At 39.1% G+C, this 27,628-nt stretch overlaps 1 protein-coding gene and 1 pseudogene across 1 annotated transcript in view; one reads left to right on the forward strand and one right to left on the reverse strand.

The window, feature by feature from the left end:
* DYNC1LI1 (dynein cytoplasmic 1 light intermediate chain 1) overlaps positions 1-27,628 on the forward strand; it is a 41,850-nt gene that overhangs the window by 6,725 nt on the left and 7,497 nt on the right. Inside the window, exons 3-7 of the mRNA XM_012435570.2 lie at positions 15,463-15,579; positions 16,251-16,481; positions 19,868-20,037; positions 23,241-23,334; positions 26,284-26,419. Of these exons, the coding sequence (XP_012290993.2) occupies positions 15,463-15,579; positions 16,251-16,481; positions 19,868-20,037; positions 23,241-23,334; positions 26,284-26,419 (748 nt within the window). The remainder of the gene's footprint in view (positions 1-15,462; positions 15,580-16,250; positions 16,482-19,867; positions 20,038-23,240; positions 23,335-26,283; positions 26,420-27,628) is intronic.
* LOC105705641 (ATP synthase subunit O, mitochondrial-like) lies at positions 5,267-5,977 on the reverse strand (annotated as a pseudogene).

Here is a 27,628-nt window from a genome sequence, read left to right on the forward strand (position 1 = left end):
TGTGTTCATTTTCTCTATGTGTATATTTTTTTCTTAAACTAAAATAAACTCATGCTTTATATTACTCTTTTGTAATCTGATTTTGAACTTCATGTACAATGGTCCACTTCATGTAACACGGGTTGTTTATTTTTTTCATGTTAACAGATATGGCTTTATCTCTTTTATTGATTGAATAGTATATTTAGTTAGCTGTACAATAATTATAATGGATTGGTAGATAGATTATTATTGTTATACCTCGTTTTCCACTTGCCCAGTATTTTCTTTGGGATAAGTTCCTAGAAGTGGAATTGTTAGGTCTTTTAATCTTTCTACATTAGCGTTGTCAGTCATCTAGGAAAGTTGTACTGTTTTACATTTCTGCCATCAGTATGTGAGAGTACTTGTTTGTCTAGCACTATTGCCAACACTATTATTCGTTTTCATCTTTGGCTATCTGGTAGGTTAAAAATTTGCATCTTAATGTAAAAATAATTAAATTGTAGAATACATACCATATTTGTTGATTAAGAACCATTGCTTTAGAGTGACTTTGACCTCCTAGGGCATGGGAACTATTAATAACCATTGTGATCAAACACTGTGATTAACATTTATTGGTCTTGGTAAATATTTATTGGATTAAACTTACTGATTTTTAATTCATATCCCGACAGCCTATGGTGTAAGGAAAATGATTAAGGATAAGTTCTGTTGTTTTAATGATATGTGAATTGCTGAATGATGAATCCAAATATAAGGCTTTGGCCAGCTGCGGGGATGGGAACTATCATGTATTGTATCTGTTACTTGTGTTGAGTGTTCTGCTAGGTGCCGTATTATGTAGCATGTTTACTGTTTTACAGGAAAGGGTTTTGAGCCCCAGATTACACAACTGATCTGGAATTCATTTCATTTATTTTTTGAGACAGAGTCTTGCTCTGTTGCCCAGGCCGAAGTGCGATGGTGTGATCTCGGCTCACTGCAACCTCTGCCTCTCTGGTTAAAGAGATTCTCCTGCCTCAGCCTCCAGAGTAGCTGAGACTACAGGCATGTGCCACCATGCTTGGCTAATTTTTGTATTTTTAGTAGAGACAGGGTTTTGTCATGTTGGCCAGGCTGGTCTTGAACTCCTGACCTTGGGTGATCCGCCTGCCTCAGCCTCCCAAAGTGCTGGGATTACAGGCGTGAGCCCCTGCACCCGGCCTTGAGCTGGAATTGAACATCGGGTTTGTCTTTCTGATCTACAGGCATTCCTTGACATGTTGGAGGGATATAGTAATCAATAGGCATGCGTAAATGTTACTTATAGTTACTGTGTCTGTGTCCTATGTGTGGTTAATAGTCTCTCCCTACTATTGTCTACCAGTGTGAGGGAGGAAGATGCTCTCTGGGAGATGGGGAGCAGACCAAAAGCCCTTCACCCTACCTGGGTCCTCCAGATAACCTGTGGAAGGAAGGCCGTGCAGAAGATCTACGCCACAAGTAGTTCACTGAAGAACCTCATGGCTCTTGTCACCAGAGCTTTCAGATAAAATAGGATAATTTATGTCATATAAGGCCAAATAAAAAATGTCAGCTTTACAATGTTGATAAGCTCAGCTGGATAAAGAAGGGATATGGCAGTTTAGAATTCTCTGTCTCCTGATGATCATGATGCTGGGGACCATGTCAAACAGTGGCATGCATAGTTGAGAAGTGTTCACGATAGCTATTATCATTAATGTATTATGTGTACTTAACGGTTTTGGTTTGACTACTCGTTTTTCATGATTTCTGTTTTTATGTTATGTTTTTAAAACTGCTGATATAAGATATAAAAGAGTTGGGCCGGGCATGGTGGTACAATCCCAGCATTTTGGGAGGCCAGGGTGGGCGGATCACTTGAACTCAGGACTTTGAGACCAGCCTGGGCAGCATGGTGAAATCCCACTCTACAAAAAATATAAAAATCAACCAGGCATATTGGTTGTACCTGTAGTCTCAGCTACTCAGGAGGCTGATGTGGGAGGATCACCTGAGACTGGGAGATTGAGGCTGCAGTGAGCTGAAATCTTGCCACTGTACTCTAGCCTGGGCAAGAGAGTGAGAACCTGTCTCAAAAAAAAAAAAAAAAAAGATGTAATGGAGTTTTATTTCTAGTGTATTACTGATCAAGAAGTAATGGATGAATCTGGGCACAGTGGCACGCATCTGTAGTGCCAGTTACTTGGGAAATTCAGGTGAGGGGATTGCTGGAGCCCAGAAGTTCAAGACTAGCCTAGGCAACATAGCGAGACCCTGTCTTTAAAAAAAAGAGGAAGAAGAAGCAGTAGTAAAGGATGATAATAGTAATAGCATTGTAAATCTATCACTATAGAGGTGGTCTGATACTACTCTCCTCCATTTAGAAGCTGGAATTTATGACCAGGTTTACACAACCAATAATGACAGTGTTGCAGTTAGAAATCACATTTCTAAGTCTTCACATTTCTGATCTGTTGTTAATATAAAGTTGATGGAGATTACATTCTATTGTTGAGTTAGAGATCCGTCAGGGAGATAGAATAGTATCATGAGTACAGCTTTATCCCTGTACTGTTTTGGTGACCATTTGTAGAATTTGAGGAGATTTTCTTGTTTTTACATTTTTAAAGAGTTGGAGGAATAAAAACAAAAATGTGTGACAGAGACCTGTGTGGCCTGAGAAGCTTAAAATATTTACCATCTACCCCTTTACAGAAAAAGTTTTCCAGCACCTGCATGTAAACATGAAAATAGCTTTGTTATAATAGTATTGCTTTTATGAAATTTTTGTTGTTATTTGAGACAGTGTCTTGCTCTGTTGCCCAGGCTGGAGAGCAGTGGTGCAATCACAACTCACTACAGCTCAACTTCCTGGGCTCAGGTGATTCTCCCACCTCAGCCTCCTGAGTAGCTGGGGCTACAGGCGTGTGCCACCATCCCTGGCAATTTTTTTATTTATTTTTTGTAGAGATGGGGTTTTGCCGTGTTGCTCAGGCTATAATGAAATGGTTTGCTTTTTTATATGTCCCCTCTTTAAGAAAATCTAGTACATAAAAATGCAAATTTAGTTCAAATATTTAGAAAATAATTTTAGCATCACCTAAAGGGTTCTTTATGAAGTTTTCATCCAATCTGTTTGAATGGGAATGCTCTACTTGTATAATTGTGTGTTTACAGATCGTTAACTGTTTGGCTGGCAGTCTTAAAGCTGGTGTTTCTGTTTCACTGCCAGCTGAAGGCCAAAGAACTGAAGATAGGTAGATGGATTCTTTCAAGCATTGTTTGAAGCCCCTTTTCTGTACTTGCCACTTTAAAGGTATATTAATTGTGCCGGGCGCAGTGGCTCACGCCTGTAATCCCAACACTTTGGGAGGCCGAGGCGGGTGGATCACGAGGTCAAGAGATCTAGACCATCCTGGTCAACATGGTGAAACCCATCTCTACTAAAAATACAAAAAAAAAAATTAGCTGGGCATGGTGGCGCTTGCCTGTAATCCCAGCTACTCAGGAGGCTGAGGCAGGAGAATTGCCTGATCCCAGAAGGTGGAGGTGGCTGTGAGCCCAGATCGCGCGGTTGCACTCCAGCCTGGGTAACGAGAGCGAAACTCTGTCTCAAAAAAAAAAAAGTATATTAATTGTGCAGAATAAGGCATTTTTTTTTTTTGTTTTATTTTACTGGAACTCTTAGGTGTGTTGTATTTTCCAAACAATAACTTATAATTTAGTGACTTAATTTTTTGCATTGTTTGCCATTAATAATGATTTTTAAATATATCAATGTCAAAGGACAGGCATCCTGAATTTTAACATTTTTTTATCCTTCTAATTGTATAGGTGAACAAAGAGAAGAGGGCTTGATGGACTTTTTAGCATCTTCAAACATTGTCCAGCTTGGTTGTGGCAAGGCAGCTAGGGACCAACACTCGGTCCAATGGCTAGAAAGAGTTTTCCGGTGGGGTGCAGTGGCTCACGCCTATAATCCCAGCACTTTGGGAGGCTGAGGCGGGTGGATCATGAGGTCAAGAGATCGAGACCATACTGGTCAACATGGTGAAACCCTGTCTGTACTAAAAATACAAAAAAATTAGCCGGGCATGGTGGCGCACGCCTGTAGTCCTACTACTCGGGAGGCCGAGGCAGGAGAATTGCTTGAACCCAGGAGGCGGAGTTTGCAGTGAGCCGAGATCACACCATTGCACTCCAGCCTGGGTAACAAGAGCAAAACTCCGTCTCAAAAAAAAAAGGAAAAAGAAAGAAAGAAAGAGTTTTCCTAAGTTTAGTTAAGGAGGAATGTACTATGAACTTACACTATTAACTGATCTGTTATCGATGAGAGGCGGCCACTTGAGTTTTATAGATACGAGTATGAATGATTTTAATAGAGTGTGGTAAAGGGCCAGGACAAGCAGTTACAGATGAAGTATGTTATGAAAATAGAGACTGTGGTTGAAATTAAGAAATATGAAGGTTTGGACTAGATGTCCTGGCTCATGATTGTAATCACAACACTTTGGGAGACTGAAATGAGAGGATTGCTTGAGTTCAAGACCAGCCTGGTCAACATAGGGAGACCCCATGTCTACAAAAAAGTGAAAAAATTAGCCAGGCATGGTGTCACACACCTGTAGTCCTGATTCCCTAAGCTGAGGTGGGGGGATTGCTTGAGCCTAGGAGGTTGAGGCTGCAGTGAGCCATAATTGCACCACTGTAGTCCAGCCTGGGTGACAGAGTGAGACCCTGTCTTAAAACAAAACAAACAAACCCGACAAAACAGCGAAAAGAATATGAAGGTTGGTGAAAGATCTATACATAAGACATGATTTCTGTTTTTGGTGAGCAATCAATCTCCTTAAAGAAAGCAAAGACTTTATACCTTGCTGACTATTAGGAGAACCTGCCTGAAGTCTATTTGTTGAATGAGGGAGACAGACTTGACACACTTACAGACTGCTGGAGGAAACTCACATATAAGATGACCCCTTGCAATACAGTGTGCTATTCAGAGCACAGAGAGGGCACTTAACCAAACTTGTGTAGTCAGAGAAAGCTTCCTAGAGACAAGGAGGAGATAGGGTTCTCCCAGGTGAGGGGAAGGGAGAGAAGTGATGGCACATGTGAAGGTGTAGAGTTGGGAGAGAACGAGGCCTCTGACTAGAAGTTGCTGAAAGATACTATGTGTCTAGAGCCTAGCATGTTGGTGGGGGACATTGTGAGAGATGGGCAGGACAGGTAAGAATGTTGGCCTTTTTTGTTGTTGTTGTTGTTGTTGTTGTTGTTGTTGTTCTGGAAGCTTTTTATTGTTGCTCCAAGTTTAAGAATTTTCACTGATGGCAGAAGAACAACACTTTCAGATAACCTCCCGCATAGCCATGCTCAGCTTCTGAATCTTGGTCTTGGCAGACGTGTCAACGTGTTTCTCTCTAATACGCACAATCATTCCACCCATGTTTGATGGATCAGTTTTAACCTCCACTTTCAATATCTGGCCTTGACTTAGGAAGCTATTCAGGACTGTTTTTAATTCAGAGAGTGTAGCTTCTTCTAAAGGAGATGCAGTGGTCACTGTGCAAGGAACCTCTCTGCGGTGGACACTCATCATGGTAGAAAAGGCAGGAACAACTCCTTGGGTATTGCTTAAGCGACCATTTTCAGCAAGCAAATTGATCAGGTTGGTCGTGAGGGGAGAGAACCTCTCTTTTGCTGTGATGTCACTTAGGCTTTTCACTTTAACAGAATGCTTCACATAGGGATTCAAAACAGAAGCAGTCAATTTGGGTTCCTTCAGGATTTGTGCTACTCTCAACAACTCCTTTTCTACTTGCTCCAGCTTTTTCTGTTTTGATGCAGTGGAATAAAGAGCCGTGGCACAGTGACCTTCAACACCATATACCTGAACAGGAGGGCTCACAAGCTTGGCAAATGGTCTGACCACAGATGTACTGAAGTATCACACCTGCCGGGAGAGCCCGGACACTGCTAGGGCGGCCATCTTCTCTCGAATGTTGGCCTTTACACTTTGCCCTTTTATAAGAACAGCAGGAAGACCCTGACGGGTTTCTTCTCACATCTTATGAAAATTCCAAACATAGAGAAAAGTTGAAGGAATTTTACAGTTAATACTCATGTATCTCAACCTAGATTTTACCATTAACATTTAATTATATTTGCTTTATCACGTGTCCTACTCTATTACCCATTTTTTAAAAAATGCATTTCAAAGTAAGTTGCAGATAGCGGTACACTTTCCTCTGAATACTTCAGCATGCATAGCATTAACTAGAATGCCCTGAAGGGTCTTAAGAGGGAGAGTGGCATAATGAGATTGGTTCAGGAAGATCACTCAGCTGCAGAATGGAAATGGATTGGAGGGTGGTATACACTTAATGAAGGCTCACTTTTAAGTGGTATGTTAATAGAGTGAGGAGAAGAGAACTGGGAGAAGGCCATGTGTTAACAAGCTTTGTGCTTAAAGACACAAAAAAAGAGAAAAACAGTCTGACAAATAATATGGCTGGGAAAAAGAGAAAGAAAAAAAAGTAAAAAAACAAACAAACAATAATATGATTGGAAGATGTGTATAACCCTAGAACAAGACTGCATCTTTGCAGATACCTCAGATCAGATTCCTGGAAATAGGAGATTTTAAAAATGGGATTTTGTTTACAGAATCTTTGTCATTAGCTTTTTAGATTTTTTATGAAATAGATCTGTTTTCAAATGTCCACATTTGCCATCAAGATATATCATGTCACATTGCATTTAGGTGTAAAGAAAGTGAAAGCTACATAATCCCTTGAGGGGTCTTATGAGGATTTTGAATTGAAGCTTAAGATATATGAAAAGAAAAGAAGAGATGGGTTTAAAATGTTTATAGAATATGAATGTTCAATTTTCAATTACTAGGGCCTGATGAGGTGGGTCAAGCCATTATCCTAGCACTTTGGGAGGCCAACAAGGGCAGATCACTTGAGGCCAGGAGTTCAAGACCAGCCTGGGCAACTTGGTGAAACCCTGCGTCTACTAAAAATCCAAAAATTAGCCAGGCATGGTGGCGTACACCTGTAGTCCTGGCTACTTGAAAGTCTGAGGCAGGGGAATCACTTAAACCTGGGAAGCAGAGGTTGCAGTGAGCCAAGATTGCACAATTGCACTCCAGCCTGGGTGACCAAAATAAAAAGCCGGATGCGGTGGCTCACGCTTATAATCCCAGCACTTCGGGAGGCCGAGGCGGGCCGATCACAAGGTCAGGAGTTTGAGACCAGCCTGACCAACATGGTGAAACCCCTTCTCTACTAAAAATACAAAAATTAGCCAGGCATGGTGGCGTGTGCCTGTAATCCCAGCTACTCAGGAGGCTGAGGCAGGAGACTCACTTAAACCCGGGAGGCGAAGGTTGCAGTGAGCTGAGATCATGCCACTGCACTCGAGCCTGGGTGACAGAGTGAGACTCCATCTCTCCATCTCACAAAAAAAAGAAAAGTTCAATTACCAAATGTTATTAAAGTTGATAAATGAGAGAGGAGGAAGAGTGGTTGATAGAAATTTTGCTCCCAGAAAGATTGTTTCAATAAACAATGCTTCCTGAAATGTTTTAAGAACCTTCTCTCTGCCAAGCACTGTGTAAGGTGGTCAGAATATTCTTGGGAATAAGCTTTTGTTTTTGCCTCATTCTTCTATTTACCCTAAGAGTTAAGGGGAGTTGTACCCTTGCAGAGGTTGACTTGGATTCCCTTAGGAGGCATGGATTATTCCATGCTACTACCAATCTTTGTGACTGTAGCCTTGGCCTCAGTTTCCTCATTTGTAAGAAGAGATTTCATTATAGTTCTTTATAGCCCCAAAATGCTGTGTTTATGAAATGTTATTTATCCTCAATGTGACCATTTCTGATTTGTTACAAGAAGTGAGAAGTTTTGAAATCACAGGGTAGGGAAATAATCTCAGACTACCATGTTTAGCATTACATTTATTTGACCATATGCTCTTTCCTTTTTCAAATTTTAGGTTGTAAGGTTTATCTTAAAACAGATCTACCAAGTACTGAATGTTAAGAGGAATAGCTATCATTATTTAAAATTCCAGCATTTATTTAAAATTATCAGCATAGTAAAACATACTTCTGGTACTTCAAATTAGAATCAGAAGGCTGGGAACATGCCCACCTGTCACTCAGAGGAAGTCCACAAAGAAGAATGCATTAACTCATTTTTCTTTCTCTTCTGAAAATAGCAGTGACTCTTGGAAGTGGAGATAACTTTTTTCTTCATTGAGTCATGATGCAAAAAATAATAAACAGTCTTGTTTTAATGATCTCTAAAGACAGCAGCACTGGTGAGTGTTAGAGTGTGCCTTGGCATTAAATTCCTCTGTTATTTCCCACCTGTGTGAACTTGAATAAGGTACTTAACTGAGCCTCAGTAGCCTACCTGCCAAATGGGAACTTATCATAGATAGCTGGTGAAAGAGGATGGTGTTTCTGAAGTTATAGCCAGGCAGTCTTCTCTGACTTCTATGTCTTCCTCTTCTCTCTGCCAACTCCCAACCAAAACAACCTTTGAGTATAGTTGTCTCTGCCTCCATACCTTAGTTCAGACCTACCTCTTTTTTTTTTTTTTTTTTTTTTTTTTTTTTGCTAGGACTCCAGTAATAGACTATTGTCTGTTCTCTTTACTCCTAAACTTACTCTTGTCAGTTATTCTTCCACATGTTTCCATGGCAGTCTTTCTAAAGTACCTGAACTCTGCCAGTGGTTCCTCATCTTCAGAATAGTCGGGCCTTCTCAGCCTGGCATAAAATGCCCTTCATGATCTGGCCTCCTCTGTTTGTTTTCACCTTTTGCTTCCTTTTCCCTTCACATCCTGAATTTCATGCATTCAAATTATTTGTCCTTCCTAGAAGGACGCTTCTTTGCCTCTGGGTCTCTGTATGTGCTTTTCTCATGTGTTTACTTCCTGGAATGACAGACTCTTTATGGTTCATTAACTGTACAAGATTTGGCTAAAGTGTTACCTTTTCTGCAAAGACTTCTGACTTCCAAGCAAAACCAGGCTCTTGCCTCTAGGCTGACCTCCTGATTTGTTGCATATCTCTGGTGTAGTCCTAATGACAGTGTCTTGAAACTGTTTCCTATTTGTTATCCCCGCCAATTTATAAGCTCTTAGAGGACAACAATTTTGATATAAGGATCTTCATATTCCTGGTGTTTGGCTTAGTGTAATAAATGTCTAATGCAGTGGTTTTCTTTCTTTTTTTTTTTTTTAAATTTACTGTTAGAATTTTTTAAAAATTTAAAAAACAAGCTGGGCGCGGTGGCTCACGCCTGTAATCCCAGCACTTTGGGAGGCTGAGACTGGCGGATCACCTGAGGTCAGAAGTTCGAGACCAGCCTGACCAATATGGTGAAACCCCGTCTTTAAAAAAATAAAAAGAAAAAAAAAAAAAGAAAAAATTTAAAAAACAAATAGAGATGGGTGTGGCCTCTGTACTAGCAGTGTCAGCATCTCTGGAAACTTGTTAGACATGCAGATTCTTAGGCCTGACTCCCTATTTACTGGATTAGAAATTAAGGGGGTGGGGCCCAGTAATCTTTGTTTTAACAAACTTCTCAGGTGATTCTGATACCGTATAACAAGTCTTACAGGTGATTCTGATAGTTCTAATAGTTAGAAAACTATTAATTAGTCCAGTGAAATGAATGATTGACAACATTCACAGAGAGGAATAAACTCTGATCTCATGATAAGTGAAGGAGAACCCTTCCACTTGTTTCCAGTCTTTAGAAAAAGGAAACAGCCATGCACTAGTGATGGCTGCAAGAATTTAAAATAGTGAGCATATGATTGACAGTATTTTTGGTATCATGAACTCAGGCTCAAAATCTGCTCTGAATCTACTAACTAATCTCTAATTAGTTTAGAGATTAAAAGGAAGACACAAGCTTGTTATTTTAAAAATTACCCATAAGATCGCCACCAGAGATAACCAAATTATCAATGATTATTTCTAGGTAATATTATGGTTTCTATTCTTTTGCTTATGTTTGAGATTTTCTGCAGCTATATATATTTTTTGAAACCTTTATATTTAAGTAATTTGAAATATTAATATTTTAAGAAATAAGTTGAAACAAACTCATCTGACGTTTCTACCCTTATGAAGATGTCTTTTCACTTTTTCAAAACTGACAAAATTGTGTACAGTATGTTTTGAAATATATGTACATTGTGGAATGGCTCAATCAAGCTAGTGTTTTTTCATTTTCTTAACATTTAAAGTGGGAATTAAAGAAATAAGATAAATCCTGGGTCATATTAAATATAGTTTTACTTAACTACTGCTTATTTTTATGGATCTGTGCTTTACAAAATAGTGAACAATGTGTTGTTCAATAAGCTTCTGTTACAGGCTGGGCACTAGGTTTTTATATAGTGCAAAACATTGTTTTTGTGGGATAATCCAAATTAAATTGATATCATTTTAACTTAAAGGATTTCTTTCAGAAAATAGCCTGTTATAAGAGTAAAAAGCTTTAGGTTGGGTGTGCTGGCTCACACCTGTAATCCCAGCACTTTGGGAGGCCAGGGTGAGCAGATCACAAGGTCAGGAGTTTGAGACCAACCTGACCAACATGGTGAAACCCCCAACTCTACTAAAAAAATACAAAAATTAGCTGAGCGTGGTGGTGCGCTCCTATAATCCCAGTTACTCAGGAGGCTGAGGCAGGAGAATCGCTGGAACCCGGGAGGCAGAGGTTGCAGTGAGCTGAAATCACACCGCTGCACTCCAGCCTGGGCAACAGAGCGAGACTCCATCTCAAAAAAAAAAACTTCAAAAAAATCTTGGTTTTTTTGTTTTGTTTTGTTTTCAGTTCTAGAACAGGCTCAGACTCCTTTTGAAAAAAGGTTTCACAGATCTCCTCACATGGTGATTTAAATTATTTTTATTATATAAAGTCTAATGCTTGTGTCTGCTGAGGCAACTATATATACTTATTTTTTTGTTTATAGTTCCCAAACAACTCCAAACCCCAAAATTATAAATTAAATGTCATAGAAACTATAGAACTTGATAAATGTCATAGAAACTATAGAACTCTGTCCCCGAGGCTGGAGTTCAGTGACACAATCTCGGCTCACTGCAACCTCTGCCTCCCAGGTTCTAGCAATTCTTCTGCCTCAGCCTCCCAAGTAGCTGGGACTACAGGTGCATGCCGCTACACCCAGCTAATTTTTTTTATTTTTAGTAGAGACGGGGTTTTACCATATTGCCCAGGCTGGTCTCAAACTCCTTAGCTCAGGCAAACTACCCACTTTGGCCTCCCAAACTGCTAGGATTACAGGCACAAGCCACCGCGCCCGGTGAGATATTACTGTTTTTAAACCTAATCTCTTTTTTTGATGGGCCAGTTTAATGGTACATTGTAAAAACAGTACTGAAAAATATTTAATGTCAAATTCTTTTTTAAAAATTAGATAAAATTGTATATATTTACAGTACATGAAGTTTTAGAATACATGTATGTGTTATGGAATGGCTAAATCAAGCTAGTTAACATATGTATTACCTCACATAATTGTCATTGTTGTGAGAACACTTAAAAGCTACTATCTTGGCATTTTTCAATACAAGAGATTGTTAATAACTGTAGTCACCCTGTTGTACAATTGATCTCTTGAAGGTATCCTCCTGTCTGAAATTTCATAACCTTTGACCATCATCTCCCCAACTCCCTTCCCCACAATGGCTCCAGTTCCTGGTAACTACCACTCTGTTCTCAACTTCTGTAAGATCAACTTTTTAAGGTTGCATGTGTGAGTGAGATCGTGCAGTATTTGTTTTTCTGTGCCTGGCTTATTTCACTTAACACAGTAGTCCCCAGTCTTTTTGGTACCAGAGACTGATTTCATGGAAGACAATTTTTCCGTGGACTGGGTGGGGACATTTCAGGATGAAACTCTTACACCGCAGATCATAGGCATTAGTTAGATTCTCCTAAGGAGCACGCAGCCGAGATCCCCTGGCATGCGCAGTTCACACTAGGGTTTGGGCTCCTATGAGAATCTAATGCCAGCACTGCTGATCTGACAGGAGGCAGAGCTCAGCTGTAATGCTCACTTGCTGTCGGCTCATCTCCTGCTGTGTGGCCTGGTTCCTAACAGGCCACAGACTGGTACCGGTCTGCAGCCCAGGGGGTTGAGGACCCCCGATTTAACATAATGATGAACCCTCCAGTTTCATCCATATTGTTGAATATGACAGGAATTCCTTCTTTTTTTGAGGCTAAATAGTATTGCATTGTGTGTATGTATGTATATAATATATATGTGTGTATGTGTGTGCATATGTACATACACACACACACATACATCACATTTTCCTTATCCATTTGTTGATGGACAATTAGGTTGATACCATATCTTGGCTATTGTGAATAATGCTGCAATCAACATGAGAGTGCAGATATCTCTTTAATATATTTACTTCCTTTGGATATCTTACTGTTACCTTCTTTATTGACTATTTAAGGTTACATTTATTGCTATGAAGTATTAGAAAATACTTCATAAAAAGAGCCAGTCTGCCCAGTACAGTTGAACATGGAATTGACTGCTCTGGGATACTTTGAATTTGGCATGCCTGTATGTTGACTCTCTTTTCTGTTCTGCCTGCATCGCTTGGCTTCACCTTGCCCTAGTAGGATTATAAACACCATTGCAGAGGTAGGGAGAGCAATCTTGTGGCAGCATTCAGATGTAAAGACCTAAGACATAGCTGGGCACGGTGGCTCACACTTGTAATCCTAGCACTTTGGGAGGCTGAGGTGGGCAAATCATGAAGTCAGGAGTTTGAGACCATCCTCAGCATGGTGAAAGTCTGTCTCTACTAAAAATACAAAAATTAGCTGGGCATGGTGGCACACACCTGTAGTCCCAGCTACTCAGGAGGCTGAGGCAGAAGAATCGCTTGACCCCGGAAGGCGGAGGTTACAGTGAGCTGAGAAGGTGCCACTGCACCTCAGCCTGGGCGAAAAAGACCTGAGACATTTATTTTTAGTTTAACATGAAAATGAAAACGATTTTTAAGTTCCCAGAGAACTTACAGGTATCCAGGAATAAGTCCCTAGATCCAAGCAACTCCACTTTTATGTCTATAAATACTTTTTTTTTTTTGAGGCAGAGTCTTGCTGTGTCGCCAGGCACCAGGCTGGAGTGCAATGGCGCAATCTCAGCTCACTGCAATCTCTGCCTCCCGGGTTCAAGCAATTCTCCTGCCTCAGCCTCCCGAGTAGCTGGGACCACAGGTGCGTGCCACCACGCCCAGCTAATTTTTGTATTTTTAAGTAGAGATGGGGTTTCGCCATGTTGGCCAGGATGGTCTTGATCTCGTGACCTCATGATCCGCCCGCCTCGGCCTCCCAAAATGCTGGGATTACAGGCATGAGCCACTGCGCCTGGCCAAACTTTTTTTTTTTTTTTTTTTATCAAGTCTTGCTCTGTCGTCCAAGCTGGAGTGTAGTGGTGCGATCTTGTCTCAGTGCAACCTCTGCCTCCCAGGTTCAAGCGATTCTCCTGCCTCAGCCTCTCGAGTAGCTGGGACTACAGGCGTGCGCCATTATGCCCAGCAAATTTTTGTATTTTTTTAAGTAGAGACAGGATTTCACTATGTTGGCTAGGCTGATCTTGAACTCCTGACCTCGTGACCTGCCCACCTTGGCCTCCCAAAGTGCTAGGATTACGAGTGTGAGTCACCTCACCCCACCTCTATAGATACTACGAATAAGATTCTAATAAGTCCATGAATAGTAACATATAAGTATCATTTAAATACAATATAAAAAAGCCCTCACCAAAACATTGAACAGCTAGACTTTTAAGCCTTTTTAAAAAATACTAGTGTTTAGTTTAAATCACATGATTTTCTGCCATTAATACTTTTGTTTTTTTTTTAAGACAGAGTCTTACTCTGTTGCCGGGCTCCAGGCTGGAATGCAGTGGCATGATCTTGGCTCACTGCAACCTCCGCCTCCTGGATTCCAGCACTTCTCCTGCTTCAGCCTCCCTAGTAGCTGGGACTACAGGGGTACGCCACCACACCCAGCTAATTTTTGTATTTTAGTAGAGACAGGGTTTCACTATGTTGGCCAGATGGTCTCAATCTCTTGATCCCGTGATCTGCCCGCCTTGGCCTTCCAAAGTGCTGGGATTATAGGTGTGAGCCACCGAACCTGGCCACCATTAATACTTTTAAGTCTATTTTTAATTTTTGTCTGTTGCACATACTCCCTACACTTTTTCTTGCCCAATTTGTCCCCCTTTTCTCCCCATCTCTCCTGCTACATATTTATTATGGCTTCATGGTTCTGGTAAGGGTCACAGTTCCCCGTCCTGATGTACAGGGAACTGAGTGATGTACTATCCATCCCCCTTGATTGGCCCCTGGTGGACATATGACTGAAACTGGGCCAATTAAGAGTCTTTACCTGAGATTCTTGAGACTGAAAGCCAAGAGTAAGAGTCTTTTGTTCCTTGTAGATTGAATTGGGATGACATGAGAGTGCAAATTCCTGAAACCTAAGGTGTTCTGCTTTACCTTCTCATCTCCTGAAAATTATCCATAGAGGAACCCATTTGTTATTAGGATAGGACAAGAATTTTTTTTTAATATATATTTTATTGCACTTTAGGTTCTGGGGTACATGTACAGAACATGTAGGATTCTTGCATAGGTACATACATGGCAATGTGGTTTGCTGCCTCCGTCCCCCGTCACCTATATCTGGCATATCTCCCCGTGTTAAACCTCCCCAACCTCTGTGCCCACTGCTTTCCCTCCCCTATTCCCCCCCAACAGACCCCAGTGTGTGACGCTCCCCTCCCTGTGTCCATGTGTTCTCATTGTTCAGCACCCACCCATGAGTGAGAATATGCAGTGTTTGATTTTCTGTTCTTGTGTAGTTTGCTGAGAACGATGATTTCCAGAGTCAAACATGTCCCTACAAAGGACACAAACTCATTGTTTTTTATGGCTGTGTAGTATTCCATGGTGTATATGTGCCACATTTTCCTTGTGGATAGGACAAGATTTAACAAGACTGGGAGAGAGAATCCTGGTCATGATGGAGTCTGCATCAGCTTCCCCAGCAGCTGGCGTTATAGGCATGCCACTACCATGCCTGACTAATTTTTGTGTTTTTTTGTAGAGACAGGGTTTCACCATGTTGACCAGTCTGGTCTCAAACGCTTCACCTCAAATGATCAGCCTGTCTTGGCCTCCCAAAGTGCAGAGATAAAAGGTGTGAGCCACCACGCCTGGCCAAGTCTGCATCTTTGATACTGTAGCTGCTCCATTGTATTTCATCAAATTGCCTTTTGGTTGAAGCTAGTACCAGTTGGGTTTTTCACTTGGTATCAGAAGTCGTCCTTAAATAATCTGTATTATAATTTATAAGATTTATCCTTTTTTCTATATATCTAGGTGAAGATGGAGCTGGAAAAACAAGCTTAATAAGAAAAATTCAGGGAATAGAGGAGTATAAGAAAGGAAGAGGATTGGAATATTTGTACTTAAATGTTCATGACGAAGACAGAGATGGTGAGTGTCATTTGTAACATAAATATCTGAAGTGTATTCTGAGGTACACTGCTATTCACATTGGTCTTTGATTTTTTAGTGTGTCTTTTTTTACTAGAAGTTCTATGATGTGATGCTGGTCAAGAAATAGCTATGTTTAGGCATACTTTTATTAATTTGGGATTAGGATTCATATGTGATGCTTTTAAGCATCTTAAGGTATCCTGATGGGCAGATACTTCTTTCCTGTCATACTTGAAGAATCTCAGTTTTTCAACTCATCCTCCCTTAGATAGCGATTATTTTGCTGACTCCTTTTTCATCTTCTAATTTTCTGATAAAAATATTATCTACTCAGCCTTTTTATCTATCAGCTATTTTTTCTTCTATAGATCACTTGCCTTCTCATTTTTGTATATAATATCTTGAATATGCATTTCTCTGCTCATGGTAAAAATATAAACATGTTATACATCCTCTAGTTTTAGATTAAGAAATATGAAGCAGAGGATGCTATAATTAAGTCATTTTAGGCCTTTAGATAAATTAGTAGATGGCCTAAATAGTTGACCTTTGTAAAAGCCAGTAGCACATCTCCTGTGGAGATGCACTAAAATACCAAGTATACTGTTAGTTGGATGATGAAATGACTTAATCTCGTTGCCTTGGTTACTTTCCTTTGTCTGTTGTAGATCAAACAAGATGTAATGTATGGATCTTAGATGGAGACCTATATCACAAAGGCCTCCTTAAATTTTCGCTGGATGCCATATCTCTGAAGGATACTCTACTTATGCTGGTTGTTGACATGTCAAAGCCTTGGACTGCTTTGGATTCTTTACAAAAATGGGCAAGTGTTGTTAGAGAACATGTTGACAAACTGAAAATTCCTCCTGAAGAAATGAAACAAATGGAACAAAAGTGTAAGTAGTCTAGAAGTAGTAATGTAGGTTTCAAATACAAAATGTCTTAGCTAACTTTAATCTTTAGGAATTTTTTTCTATGAAAAAAGGTTTAATGAAGCAAGCATACTATAACTACTTTTTTTTTTTTTTTGAGACAGAGTCTTACTCTGTTGCCCAGGCTGGAGTGTAGTGGTGTGATCTTGGCTCACTGTAACCTCTGCCTCTCAGGTTCAAGTGATTCTCCTGCCTCAGCCTCCTGAGTAGCTAGTATTACAGGTACTTGCCACCATGCCCAGCTAATTTTTGTATTTTTAGTAGGGATCAGGTTTCACCATGTTGGTTGGCCAGGCTGGTCTTGCACGCCTCACCTCAAGTGATCCACCCGTCTCAGCCTCCCAAAGTGCTGGGATTACAGGTGTGAACCACTGCGCCCAGCCTGTAACCACTGTTTTTAAAAATTCAGTTTAGATGGTGTGCTAGGTTTTAATATAGTTTCAAATTAGAAACATAAGACATAATGGTAAACTGTTTAGTAGAGATATCTTTTATCCTTGCCAAAAGGCTGTGTGTGTTCATTTCGGAAAGTAGCTTTGCAGGGTGAAAAAATGGAATCTTTCTTCAGCTGCTCATTTTCAGCAGTTTCATTTTTTAATTAGTAACATTACTGACCTTGTCAAAATGAAATGTGCCTAGAAATATGTTGACAGTATACATATAAAGATATTAAGATGGTTTTATGATTTGCAAAGTACATATTTTGTACATGCCCATGTGAATTGGAGATTTTTTAATGGGAATTATGAAAATGATATGGGTCATTTCTAACAGGTTGTAAGCCAATAACATTTTTCAAAAAATTTTTTTTATTTTTGAGTTAGGGTCCCACACTGTTGCCCAGGCTGAAGTGCAGTGGCACAATCTTGGCTCGCTGCAACCTCTGCCTCCCAGGCTCAAGCCATCCTCCCACCTCAGCCTCTCGAGTAGCTGGGGCTACAGGCATGCACCACCATGCCTGGCTGATTTTTTAATTTTTTGTAGAGATGGAGTTTTGCCATGTTGTCCAGGCTGGTCTTGAACTCCTGAGCTCAAGCCAGCTGCCTGCCTCAGCCTCCCAAAATGCTGAGATTACATACGCATGAGCCACCATGCCTGACTGCCTGTAACATTTTTTAATGTCACTTAGAGTTCTTCATTTGCCAGTATTATGCTTTGCATAAGAAAATACATAGTCAGTTGCTTTGTTATTATTCACTGACAGTAACTTTTAAAGAGAAATTGACAGCTTCCTGGAATTTATATGTAAGAAAACAGTAAAAACTTAAAATGTATGCACTAAATTATTGAAAAAGACATCTAAATGCCTTTAATTTTTTTTTCTGTTTACTATTGCCTGTGGAGTTTTTTGTTGTTGTTCTTTCCCTAAGTCCAGATTTATCCTAGAGTAGTAGTTCTCACTGTGGTTCCCTGGACTAGCAGTACCAGTGTCAGTATAGCCAGGAACATGTCAAAAATACAGTTTTCACTCCCTATCCCAGACTACTGAATTAGAAACCCTTGAGGGTGGAAACAGTAATCTGTGATGTAACAAGCCTCTGGGTGATTCTGGTGCATGATAAAATTTTAAAGGCACTGTTAGATTATAGCCTCTGATCTTAAGGGTTGTAGTCGCCAGGGCTGCTAAGTGTACACACAGGCCCCTGTGTTTCTGGAGGAACTGTGCCCAACTGTTCAGGATTCCCTGTTCCTTGACCCCATGTATATTTAGAATACTTTTCCTCCATATGAGTTAGTCTTCATGATCCAGAGATCTGGCTTATAGTTACTTTAAGAGAAAACACCCATTTTCTTCTAAGTAAGTAATAAATGTACATTCTTTGTTTTTAAGAATTGAAAATAGGCTGGGTGTGGTGGCTCACACCTGTAATCCCAGCACTTTGGGAGACCAAGGTGGGCAGATCACAAGGTCAGGAGTTCAAGACGAGCCTGACCAATATGGTGAAACCCCATCTCTACTAAAAGTACAAAAATTAGCTGGGCATGGTGGCGGGCGCCTGTAGTCCCAGCTACTCAGCAGGCTGAGGCAGAAGAATCGCTTGAACCCAGGAGGTGGAGGTTGCAGTGAGCCGAGATTGTGCCACTGTATTCCAGCCTGGGTGACAGAGTGAGACTCCGTCTCAAAAACAGAAAACAAAAAACTTGAAAATAGCCAGTCACAGTGGCTCACCCCTGTAATTCCAACACTTTTGGATGCTGAGGTGGGAGGATTGCTTGAGTCCAGAATTTGAGACCGACCTGGGCCACATAGTGAGACATCATCTCTACAAAAATAAAATAAAAAATTATCCAGATGTGTTGACACATACCTGTAGCTACTCAGGAAGCTGAGCGAGATCACTTAGGTCAAGGCTACAGTGAGCCATGATTGCACCACTGCACTCCAGCATGGATGACAGAGCAAGACCGTGTCTCAAAAAAAAGAAAGACTACTTTTGTGTATTTTTCCCAGTATTTTTTATTTCTAAGCTGGAATCATGCTTTGGCCTTATTTTATTTATATCTCTTTTAATGTTACTATTTCCTACAACATTAAATATTCTTTGAAAACTTAACATTTTATGGTTGTGTATAATTTTCCCTCATATACTATTTTAATCCTGTGCTATGGACAGTTTTTTGTTTCCAGATTTGTTTTGCTTTTAAACATGAAGAAAAGAGTTATATGGAAATCCCTATGTGTGTGCATCACTGATTGTGCCCTTGAGAATTCCTAGGAGAGTAATTACTGAATCAAAGCATACATTTTCAAATCTCTTGATACATTCACATTTACTTTATATTTTTTAGGGACAGTTTTGACAACCTTGCAAAAACTCCTAGAAACTAATCACCATTAGTAATATTTCATTAAGTTGTGCCAGGGTTACAGATTGAATGAGTATGGCCCAAGATTGAGCCTAGGTAAAAAAGGAGAGACCTGAGTAAAGGGTTTAGTGAGAGGAAGTTGGTATTAGAAAATCATCTAGACTATCTTATAAGTTGTGGGCTTTTTTTTCTCCCACATTTATTTTTCTTTTATCCATACAGTAGCATTTGTGTATTAGAGAAGGTAGAGAGACAAAACTAATTGTGACTTGACCAAAATATATTTCATAAATTGAGCCAGGTCTAGATAGAATCCTACTTTGTAGAGCCATCCCTTGCAGTAGTAGTATTCTGCTCCTAATTATTAATGTGGGTCCAGTGTTTGTATATTTTCTTTGAAATAGGTTTCTCAAACCCTTTTTGTTCCTTCTCTTATACAAGACTAACTATAAATTCAAGTAAATTTTATCTTTAGATTATGGCAAGAAAAGTTGCCTGCTGAAATAAAGTAATTTCTAATCTGTGTTTACTTTGATTTTCAGTGATTAGAGACTTCCAAGAATATGTAGAGCCAGGAGAAGACTTCCCGGCTTCTCCCCAGAGAAGAAATACTACATCACAAGAAGACAAAGATGACAGTGTAGTTTTACCTCTGGGTGCAGATACACTTACACATAACTTGGGCATTCCAGTACTAGTAGTTTGCACAAAGGTTAGTTTGCTTCCTAGAGATTCTGCTACTTATGTTCACTGAGGTTGAACAACTGTTTTGTTTTCCAGGTTTTTTGGAGTTAACACATTAGTTCTCCTAGATAATTTTTAATGAACAAATAATAATTTAAAGTATTGAATGATATTAACATGTTGTTTTTGTGGTGTTACTTATAGTTTCTTTGAAAGAAAATGTAATTTCAAATACTTGGGATTGAATTTCATTTTCATGATTCCAGTTGAACTTCATTGTGTGATTAATCAGTTGAGTAGAAATAATTACAGGTAAAATGATAGTTTATTGGTTTTTGTAAAATTATTCTTTTTTTCTGTCTTGATCGAGTTATATAAAATTATTTTTCAACATTAAATTTTTTTTTGAGGTAGAGTTTTGCTCTTGTTGCTGAGGCTGGGCAATGGCACCATCTCTGCTCACTGCAACCTCTGCCTCCCAGGTTCACGCAATTCTCCTGCCTCAGCCTCCCCAGTAGCTGGGATTACAGGCTCCCACCACTGCTCTTGAGTAATTTTTTGTATTTTTAGTAGAGACGGGGTTTTACCATGTTGGCGAGGTTGGTCTTGAACTCTTGACCTCAGGTGATCCACCTGCCTTGGCCTCCCAAAGTGCTGGGATTACAGGCGTGAGCCACAGTGCCCAGCCTCAACGTTACAATTTTGTATACTCTCTACAAACTCTATAGTTACTCTACTCTCTCTAATATCAGAGAATTATGTACTTAAAATAGACTTTTAAACACGTAGCAGCACTCATTGTTGACATGCAGTTATCAAGGGTTTCTGTTTTTTTGTTTTGTGGGGTTTTTGTTTTGTTTTGTTTTGTTTTGAGATGGAGTCTCGATCTGTTGCCGAGGCAGGAGTGTAGTGGCGTGATCTCCACTTACTTCAACCTCCGCCTCCCAGGTTCAAGTGATTCTCTTGCCTCAATCTCCCGAGTAGCTGGGAGGCGCCCACCACCAAGCCCAGCTAATTTTTGTGGTTTTAATAGAGATGGGGTTTCACCATATTGGCCAGGCTGGTCTCGAACACCTGACCTTGTGATCCACCTGCCTTGGCCTCCCAAAGTGCTGGGATTATAGGCTGAGCCACCGTGCCTGGCCTTAGGGTTTCTGTTTTTTAAAGAGGTTCTGGTAGGATCACTATTATCAAAATTATATTATTGATTATTTCACTGAATATGTTTTGCAATAAAATTGTTTCCTTTAAAAATAATTAATCGATCAAGTTCATCTTCTCCCCACTTGGTCCTAAGTAGTGTGTTTTTACCATTTGTAAGTCATGGAATAGTTAAGAGAATGATAGCATGTAAGTCCTTTTGAGACCTGAAATTACTAATGCTTTTTAATAATCGGTAAAACTTGCACATATAATAATTAGAGGAGGGTAAAGAATTTATTCATTGTTGGAGTAAAGTTGATGAAAAAATTTAAAACCTAGCTTAGGTTTTACTTTACTACAAAAATTATTCATAACAAAGGAATGGAGTGACAGCATTTAAGTTAAGTTACAGTCTGCCATCTGCTTTCAAATGGTGGTTCTGTTATAGTTCATTGTTACATACACCTTTTCTGTAAAACGTTATCTTAAAATCTCACACTGAAATCCTTCTGTGTGATTTGTTTTTATTTTGTTTTGGTTGATAAAGAGCTGTTTATTGGAAGTTGGTTCCGTTTTATAAAAACACTACTTGTGTTATGAAAAGCAGTCTTATTTTCCAAAAGAAAAATGTTAAGCTTAAAGGGTCCAGAATCATTATCAAATGAGTCATAGAGTCATAGCATTTTCAAACCAGAAGATATCATCTACTGTATTTTACAAAATCTAAGACACCATCAGATATATTTCAGTTTATGAACTTGGAAAATGTGTAGGGAGATGGGGAAATGTGTGTCTCCCAAGGGAGAGAAGTATGGTGGTTTAACGGCATCAATTTAAAGACTCTGGAAATGGAGATTTCAGAGAGACTTAATTTTCTTAAGTCCTTTGATTTCAGTTAAAGTATTTTTATTTAATACTAAACCACCATGCTTTGCCAAAAGTTTCATTAGGTCAAAGTATAATAATTATTTTTAATCATTTGAAACTACTGTCAGTATTTAATGAAATGGACGATGAAATGCTCATCATAATTATACAATGAGACTCTGTTCTGTATATATATTGCCCAGCTAGCCTTGAACTCCTAGGCTCAGTCCTCCTGCCTCACCCTCCAAAGTAGTACAGGCGCATACCACTGCACCCTGTTAAGTTTTTTTTGCCCATAAGTATGTGTGTGTGTGTGTGTGTGTGTGTGTGTGTGTGTGTGTATGATATATATGTATATGTGTGTGTATATAAATCCCTATGTTACATATATATACATACATATGTAACAAAAAAATTACATAGCAGATTTGACCCCAAACTGATATTAGGTGTAATGAGTGTAATGACCATTATTAAATGTTTATTTTTGTATTTTACACCTGCAACTCAGAAGGGTTTTGGTGAAATTATTTGGATGTCATGATGTTTGAACATGCCTTCTTTGTATTTTTCTTAACATTTTTCTGTAGCAAGCAGAATTTAGAATTGTCTCATTGATTGTACAGGCAGCATTTCAAAAATCACTTGTATATAATTTCCTTATTGTGTAATTGGTGAGATTGTATAAGAGTGAATAAAAGCACCAGAAAAAAAAACTAAGGTCATTTCTGAATTACCAGATAAACACAAGAACTAAAGAAATGGTGAAAAGTAGAGCCTCCCTGGATATGCAGGAGTGTTTTATAAAACTAGAATAGATGTTATATCTTTAAAAACTTTGTTCTAGGCTATAAGTAGTTGAGTTAGTAAGTAAGATTTCTTAGTACAAGCTAGGCTTGTTGTTCTTCCTTCTATTATGTACTAAAACTTTCTCTTTGGTGTTCTGACCAGATTTAATGTTAACATAGAAGTTAATGCTTTTTAATAAGATAAAATTATCTGTTAGTCTTTCCGATTAAAAGTTCATAGAATACTTGATATTCTTGGTCCTACTGTTCATTCACCCTATCAAAGTGGTACTTTTTTTTTTTCCGCCCCTCCCCGCCCCTCCCAGAGTGGTACTTTTGTGATGTTCCCCTATCCAAAATTGAACTGTTCAGATTATTATATTTCATTTTGATTATCTTAAATATGTTGTTTTTAATTATTTTAACTTAACAGTGTGATGCTATTAGTGTATTGGAGAAAGAACATGACTACAGAGATGAACATTTTGATTTTATTCAGTCACATATCCGGAAGTTTTGTTTACAGTGTATCCTTTTAAATACATTTATTGATTCAGTGTACAACCTTACCTGTTTTTGGTTTTTTTTAAAGTTAATTGAATTGATGGACTTGAAATTCTGTAAACATTTCTTCTTCTGCCTCTGGTTGAAAATTTCATTTTAGTTCCCAAGTTATTTATATTTGGATGTTTTGAGATAGAAAAGCAAATATTGAAGTATATTACTTTGATTTGCTGTGTTTAAAGTATGCTTAAGAAAAATAATTATCAATTATATGTCAAAAAGTCTAGTCAGCTGTGGTTATGAACATATCTGATTTAAAAACTGTATTTATTGGTTGTGGATGGTAGGGCAAGATCAGTATTTTGGTTTTTGTGTTTTCATGTTTAATTTGTTTAGTGTATTATCTTCCCCACGTACAGCCTAACAGTAGTTTCAAAATCTGACTCTGCCTATCTAAGACTTAGTGGATTAGAATGTTCCAAATGAAGCTGGAGAATCTATACTGTAGAAACCTTCCTGGGAAATCTATCATAGAAAGTCTTGTTAATCTAGATTGCAAGGATTAGGTGAGCCAGTGAGTAAAAATTACAGCTAAAAGAGGAGAAAATGAAGGTTATAAGTGAATGCTTTTTAGAAACTTTACTGTTGAGAACTTGGTTACACCTTGAATACTCTGAAGCATAAACTATCAGCCCTCTTGGATCAGATATTTTGCAGCTGCATTATCCAGCCAAAGCTTTTGAGTCTGGAAAGTAATGAAATGATATTAGGAATAGATAGTAATAAGTAATACACACATGTTTATAATGTCTACAGTTTATAAATCGTTTTCATTAGTGGGCATTTAATTTAAGGACCACTTATAGAAAGCCTGAATAAGATGACACTGAGAGTTTCCCTTTCCCCTTTTTCCTTAAGCTCTTTTTATGGGCCTTTCTCTTCTCACATCAACAAATGGCTGAGTTGTTTGAGTTAAAGGGCACTTGTCTACATATGTCTTCAAAAAGAAAAAGTGGGAGTAATTGTAGTGTAGGTATCTGTAGCCTTTTTTTGTTATCTTTGGAGATTAGAAAATTTGAGAATAAAAAGTCTCTTTAATCATTTATTTAATCTACTTAAAAATGTAAATACAGAAATGTAATCAGAAAGGAAGCTTTCTACTAAAATAATTAGAGTCCATTAGAGCCAGTTAATTTTAAAAGAATACAAAATGGGAGAAGTTATCTCAAGATAATGAGGTATGTATTTATCAGTGACCGACAGTGAGTTCAAAATCATCTTTATTTTATTAAATTTTTTTTGTTTGTGTTTTGTTTTTGAAAAGTAGTCTCGCTCTGTCACCCAGGCTGGAGTGCAATGGCGTGATCTTGGCTCACTGCAACCTCCGCCTCCCGAGTTCAAGCTATTCTCATGTCTTAGCCTCCCGAGTGAGTAGCTGGAATTACAGGTGCCTGCCACCACACCTGGCTAGTTCATTTTGGTTTTTGTTGTTGTTGTTTTTGAGACAGAGTTTTGTTCTTGTTGCCCAGGCTGGAGTGCGGTGGCACGATCTTGGCTCACCGCAACCTCTGCCTCCCAGGTTCAAGTGATTCTTCTGTCTCAGCCTCTCGAGTTGCTGGGATTACAGGCATGTGCCACCATGCTAGGTTAATTTTTCTTTTTGTATTTTTAGTAGAGACAGGGTTTCTCCACGTTGGTCAAGCTGGTCTCGAACTCCAGATTTCAGGTGATCCGCCGGTCTTGGTCTCCCAAAGTACTCGGATTATAGATGTGAGCCACCGTGCCTGGCAGCCTGGCTAGTTTTTGTATTTTTAGTAGAGATGGGGTTTTGCCATGTTGGCCAGGCTGGTCTCGAATTCCTGACCTCAGGTGAGCCACTGTGTCCAGCCTTTATTTTATTAAATTTTTAATTGCAATATAAGTTTTTCAGTTATAGAAATCTTCCAGATTATCATAATTTGATTTGCATTGTAGGGAAGATCATTAATGCAGAGTTCATAAAGTTAAACTTTTGCTTAAGTTTATGTTTGTCTTTTGCCTAAGTTTATGTTTGTCTTTACCATGTTAAGGTTTCATATCAAGGTGTTTTATTTAGCAATACTGCTTTTAGGTTCATAAACCTCAGTCATGTCCCAAAAACTATGAGTATCCCAGTTAAGAAGTTAGGCATACTCCCAGCATTTCCCCTTGGCCTAAGTCACCATCTCCCATGGAGACACAGTGGCCAGTGCTAGAATGTGGGTGGTCATAGAATTTCTGATAGCCACTCTGAACACATCATCTGTCAGTGGTTACATTGTCTATGGATGTCTTAATATTTTCTTCCACTGTGTCTTTTGGATGAAAGATCAGTGTTAGGCTCTGCTTTAATACATCTTCATGTGAGATTGTGTTATTTCAAGTTTTGTCGTGAAATGTGCTTTTTTGCCTTAGGTTATTCCTGAAAGCCTCCTGATTGGTACCTGCAGACTCATCTCTCAACAATGGGTCTTTTTTGCCCTCTTCAGTGAGTCTCCTGAGCTTTATCCCTGAAGTTTTAATTCCTGGGTTTAGTAAAAACTACAGAGAGACACTGTTACACACCATTTTTGTTGAAAAGGCAAACAAAACAGTTGTTGATAAATAATATCCCCTCCATGAATATTAGGAAAGTTAAACTCATAAAAATTGTCCTTTCATGTGCTTTAAATGTAGAAGTAGTAGTGGTGTCAGTATTTCTAGGTTTACCTTTACTTCTTGGCTTAATAAGACTTCTACCTTCCTAAGTTAAATTGATTATGTAAAAATTATTTCATTGTAGCCTATATAAAGGTAGGTACTTGTAACTTTTGAAGTTTTTGATTACCATATAACATACCTTTGGAGTTATTTCTGAAAGTAAAATGCACATAGATATAAATGTTAAGCTGAAATCAGAATTTTATATTTGTCCATCACATTTGTCCAGAATTTTCTTTAACCATATTGTTCAGATGGTGCAGCACTTATTTACACTTCAGTAAAAGAAAACAAAAATATAGACTTAGTATATAAATACATCGTTCAGAAACTATATGGATTTCCCTATAAGATTCCTGCTGTTGTTGTGGAAAAGGATGCAGTATTTATGTAAGTGGACTCTTAAATATATAATTTTATCATGTATTATTGCTACTATTTGATGGTGAATCATTATTTTCGGTTTTGAGATAGGAACAATAAACTTTTCCATGATGAATAAGTGAGCATCTATCTGTTCCTAGATTGTTTTTTATGTATAACCTGTCTTGATTTATCTATTATTGTCTTTTAGATTTACTGCTGGCCTGAGCCCTTTTCAAAGGTTTTTGCTATTATAGCTAAACTGTCTACTGGGTGCATATATTAGTGCATTGTATCTACTTATTCTTTAATTGATTATGATACATAAATGACCAAATTTCTGATCTGGACATGATTTTAAAAAGTTGCCTGGCCAGGCACTGTGGCTCACGCTTGTAATCCTAGCATTTTGGGAAGCCAAGGCGAGTGGATCACCTGAGGTCAAGAACTCGAGGTCAGCCTGGCCAACATGGCAAAACCCCCTCTTTACTAAAAAATACAAAAATTAGCTGGGTGTAGTGGTGCACGCCTGTGGTCCCAGCTACTCTGGAGGCTGAGGCACGAGAATTACTTGAACCTGGGAGGCAGAGGTTGCGGTGAGCCGAAATTGCGCCACTGCACTCCAGCCTAGGTGACAGAATGAGACACTGTTTTCAAAAGAAAAAAAAAAAGTTACCTGAATAGTCCACGTGCAGTGGCTCATGCCTAAAATCCCAGCACTTTAGGAGGCTGAGGTGGAAGGATTGCTTGAGCTCAAGAGCCCAAGACTAGCCTGAGCAACATCATGAGACTTCATCTCTACCAAAAATTTAAAAATCAGCCAGGTATGGTGGTATGGACCTGTGGTTCCAGCTACTTGGGAGGCTGAGGTGGGAGGATCACTTGAGCCCGGAGACCAAGGCTGCAACGAGCCATGGTTGAGCCACTGTACTCCAACCTGGGCAACAGAGCAAGACTCTGTCTCAAAAAAAAAAAATACCTACATAAAATTGGGAGATAATAGTTACTGCCCCCCGCCTCACAAGTTAACACTAATGACATTTTTAAGATAAGAATATTGGTAATTTTTTTTGAGACAGGGTCTCACTTCCATCACCCATCCTACAGCGCAGTGACTTGATCTCAGCTCACTTTAGCCTCCACCTCCCAGGCTCAAGCAATTCTCCTGTCTCAGCCTCCCAAGTAGCTGGGACTGCGGGTGCACGCCACCATGCACACCCAGCTAAATTTTTTTCT

The sequence above is a fragment of the Aotus nancymaae genome, unplaced genomic scaffold, assembly GCF_030222135.1.
Source record: "Aotus nancymaae isolate 86718 unplaced genomic scaffold, 86718_ANA_hifiasm-v0.15.2.pri h1tg000019l, whole genome shotgun sequence".
Lineage (NCBI taxonomy): Eukaryota > Metazoa > Chordata > Mammalia > Primates > Aotidae > Aotus > Aotus nancymaae.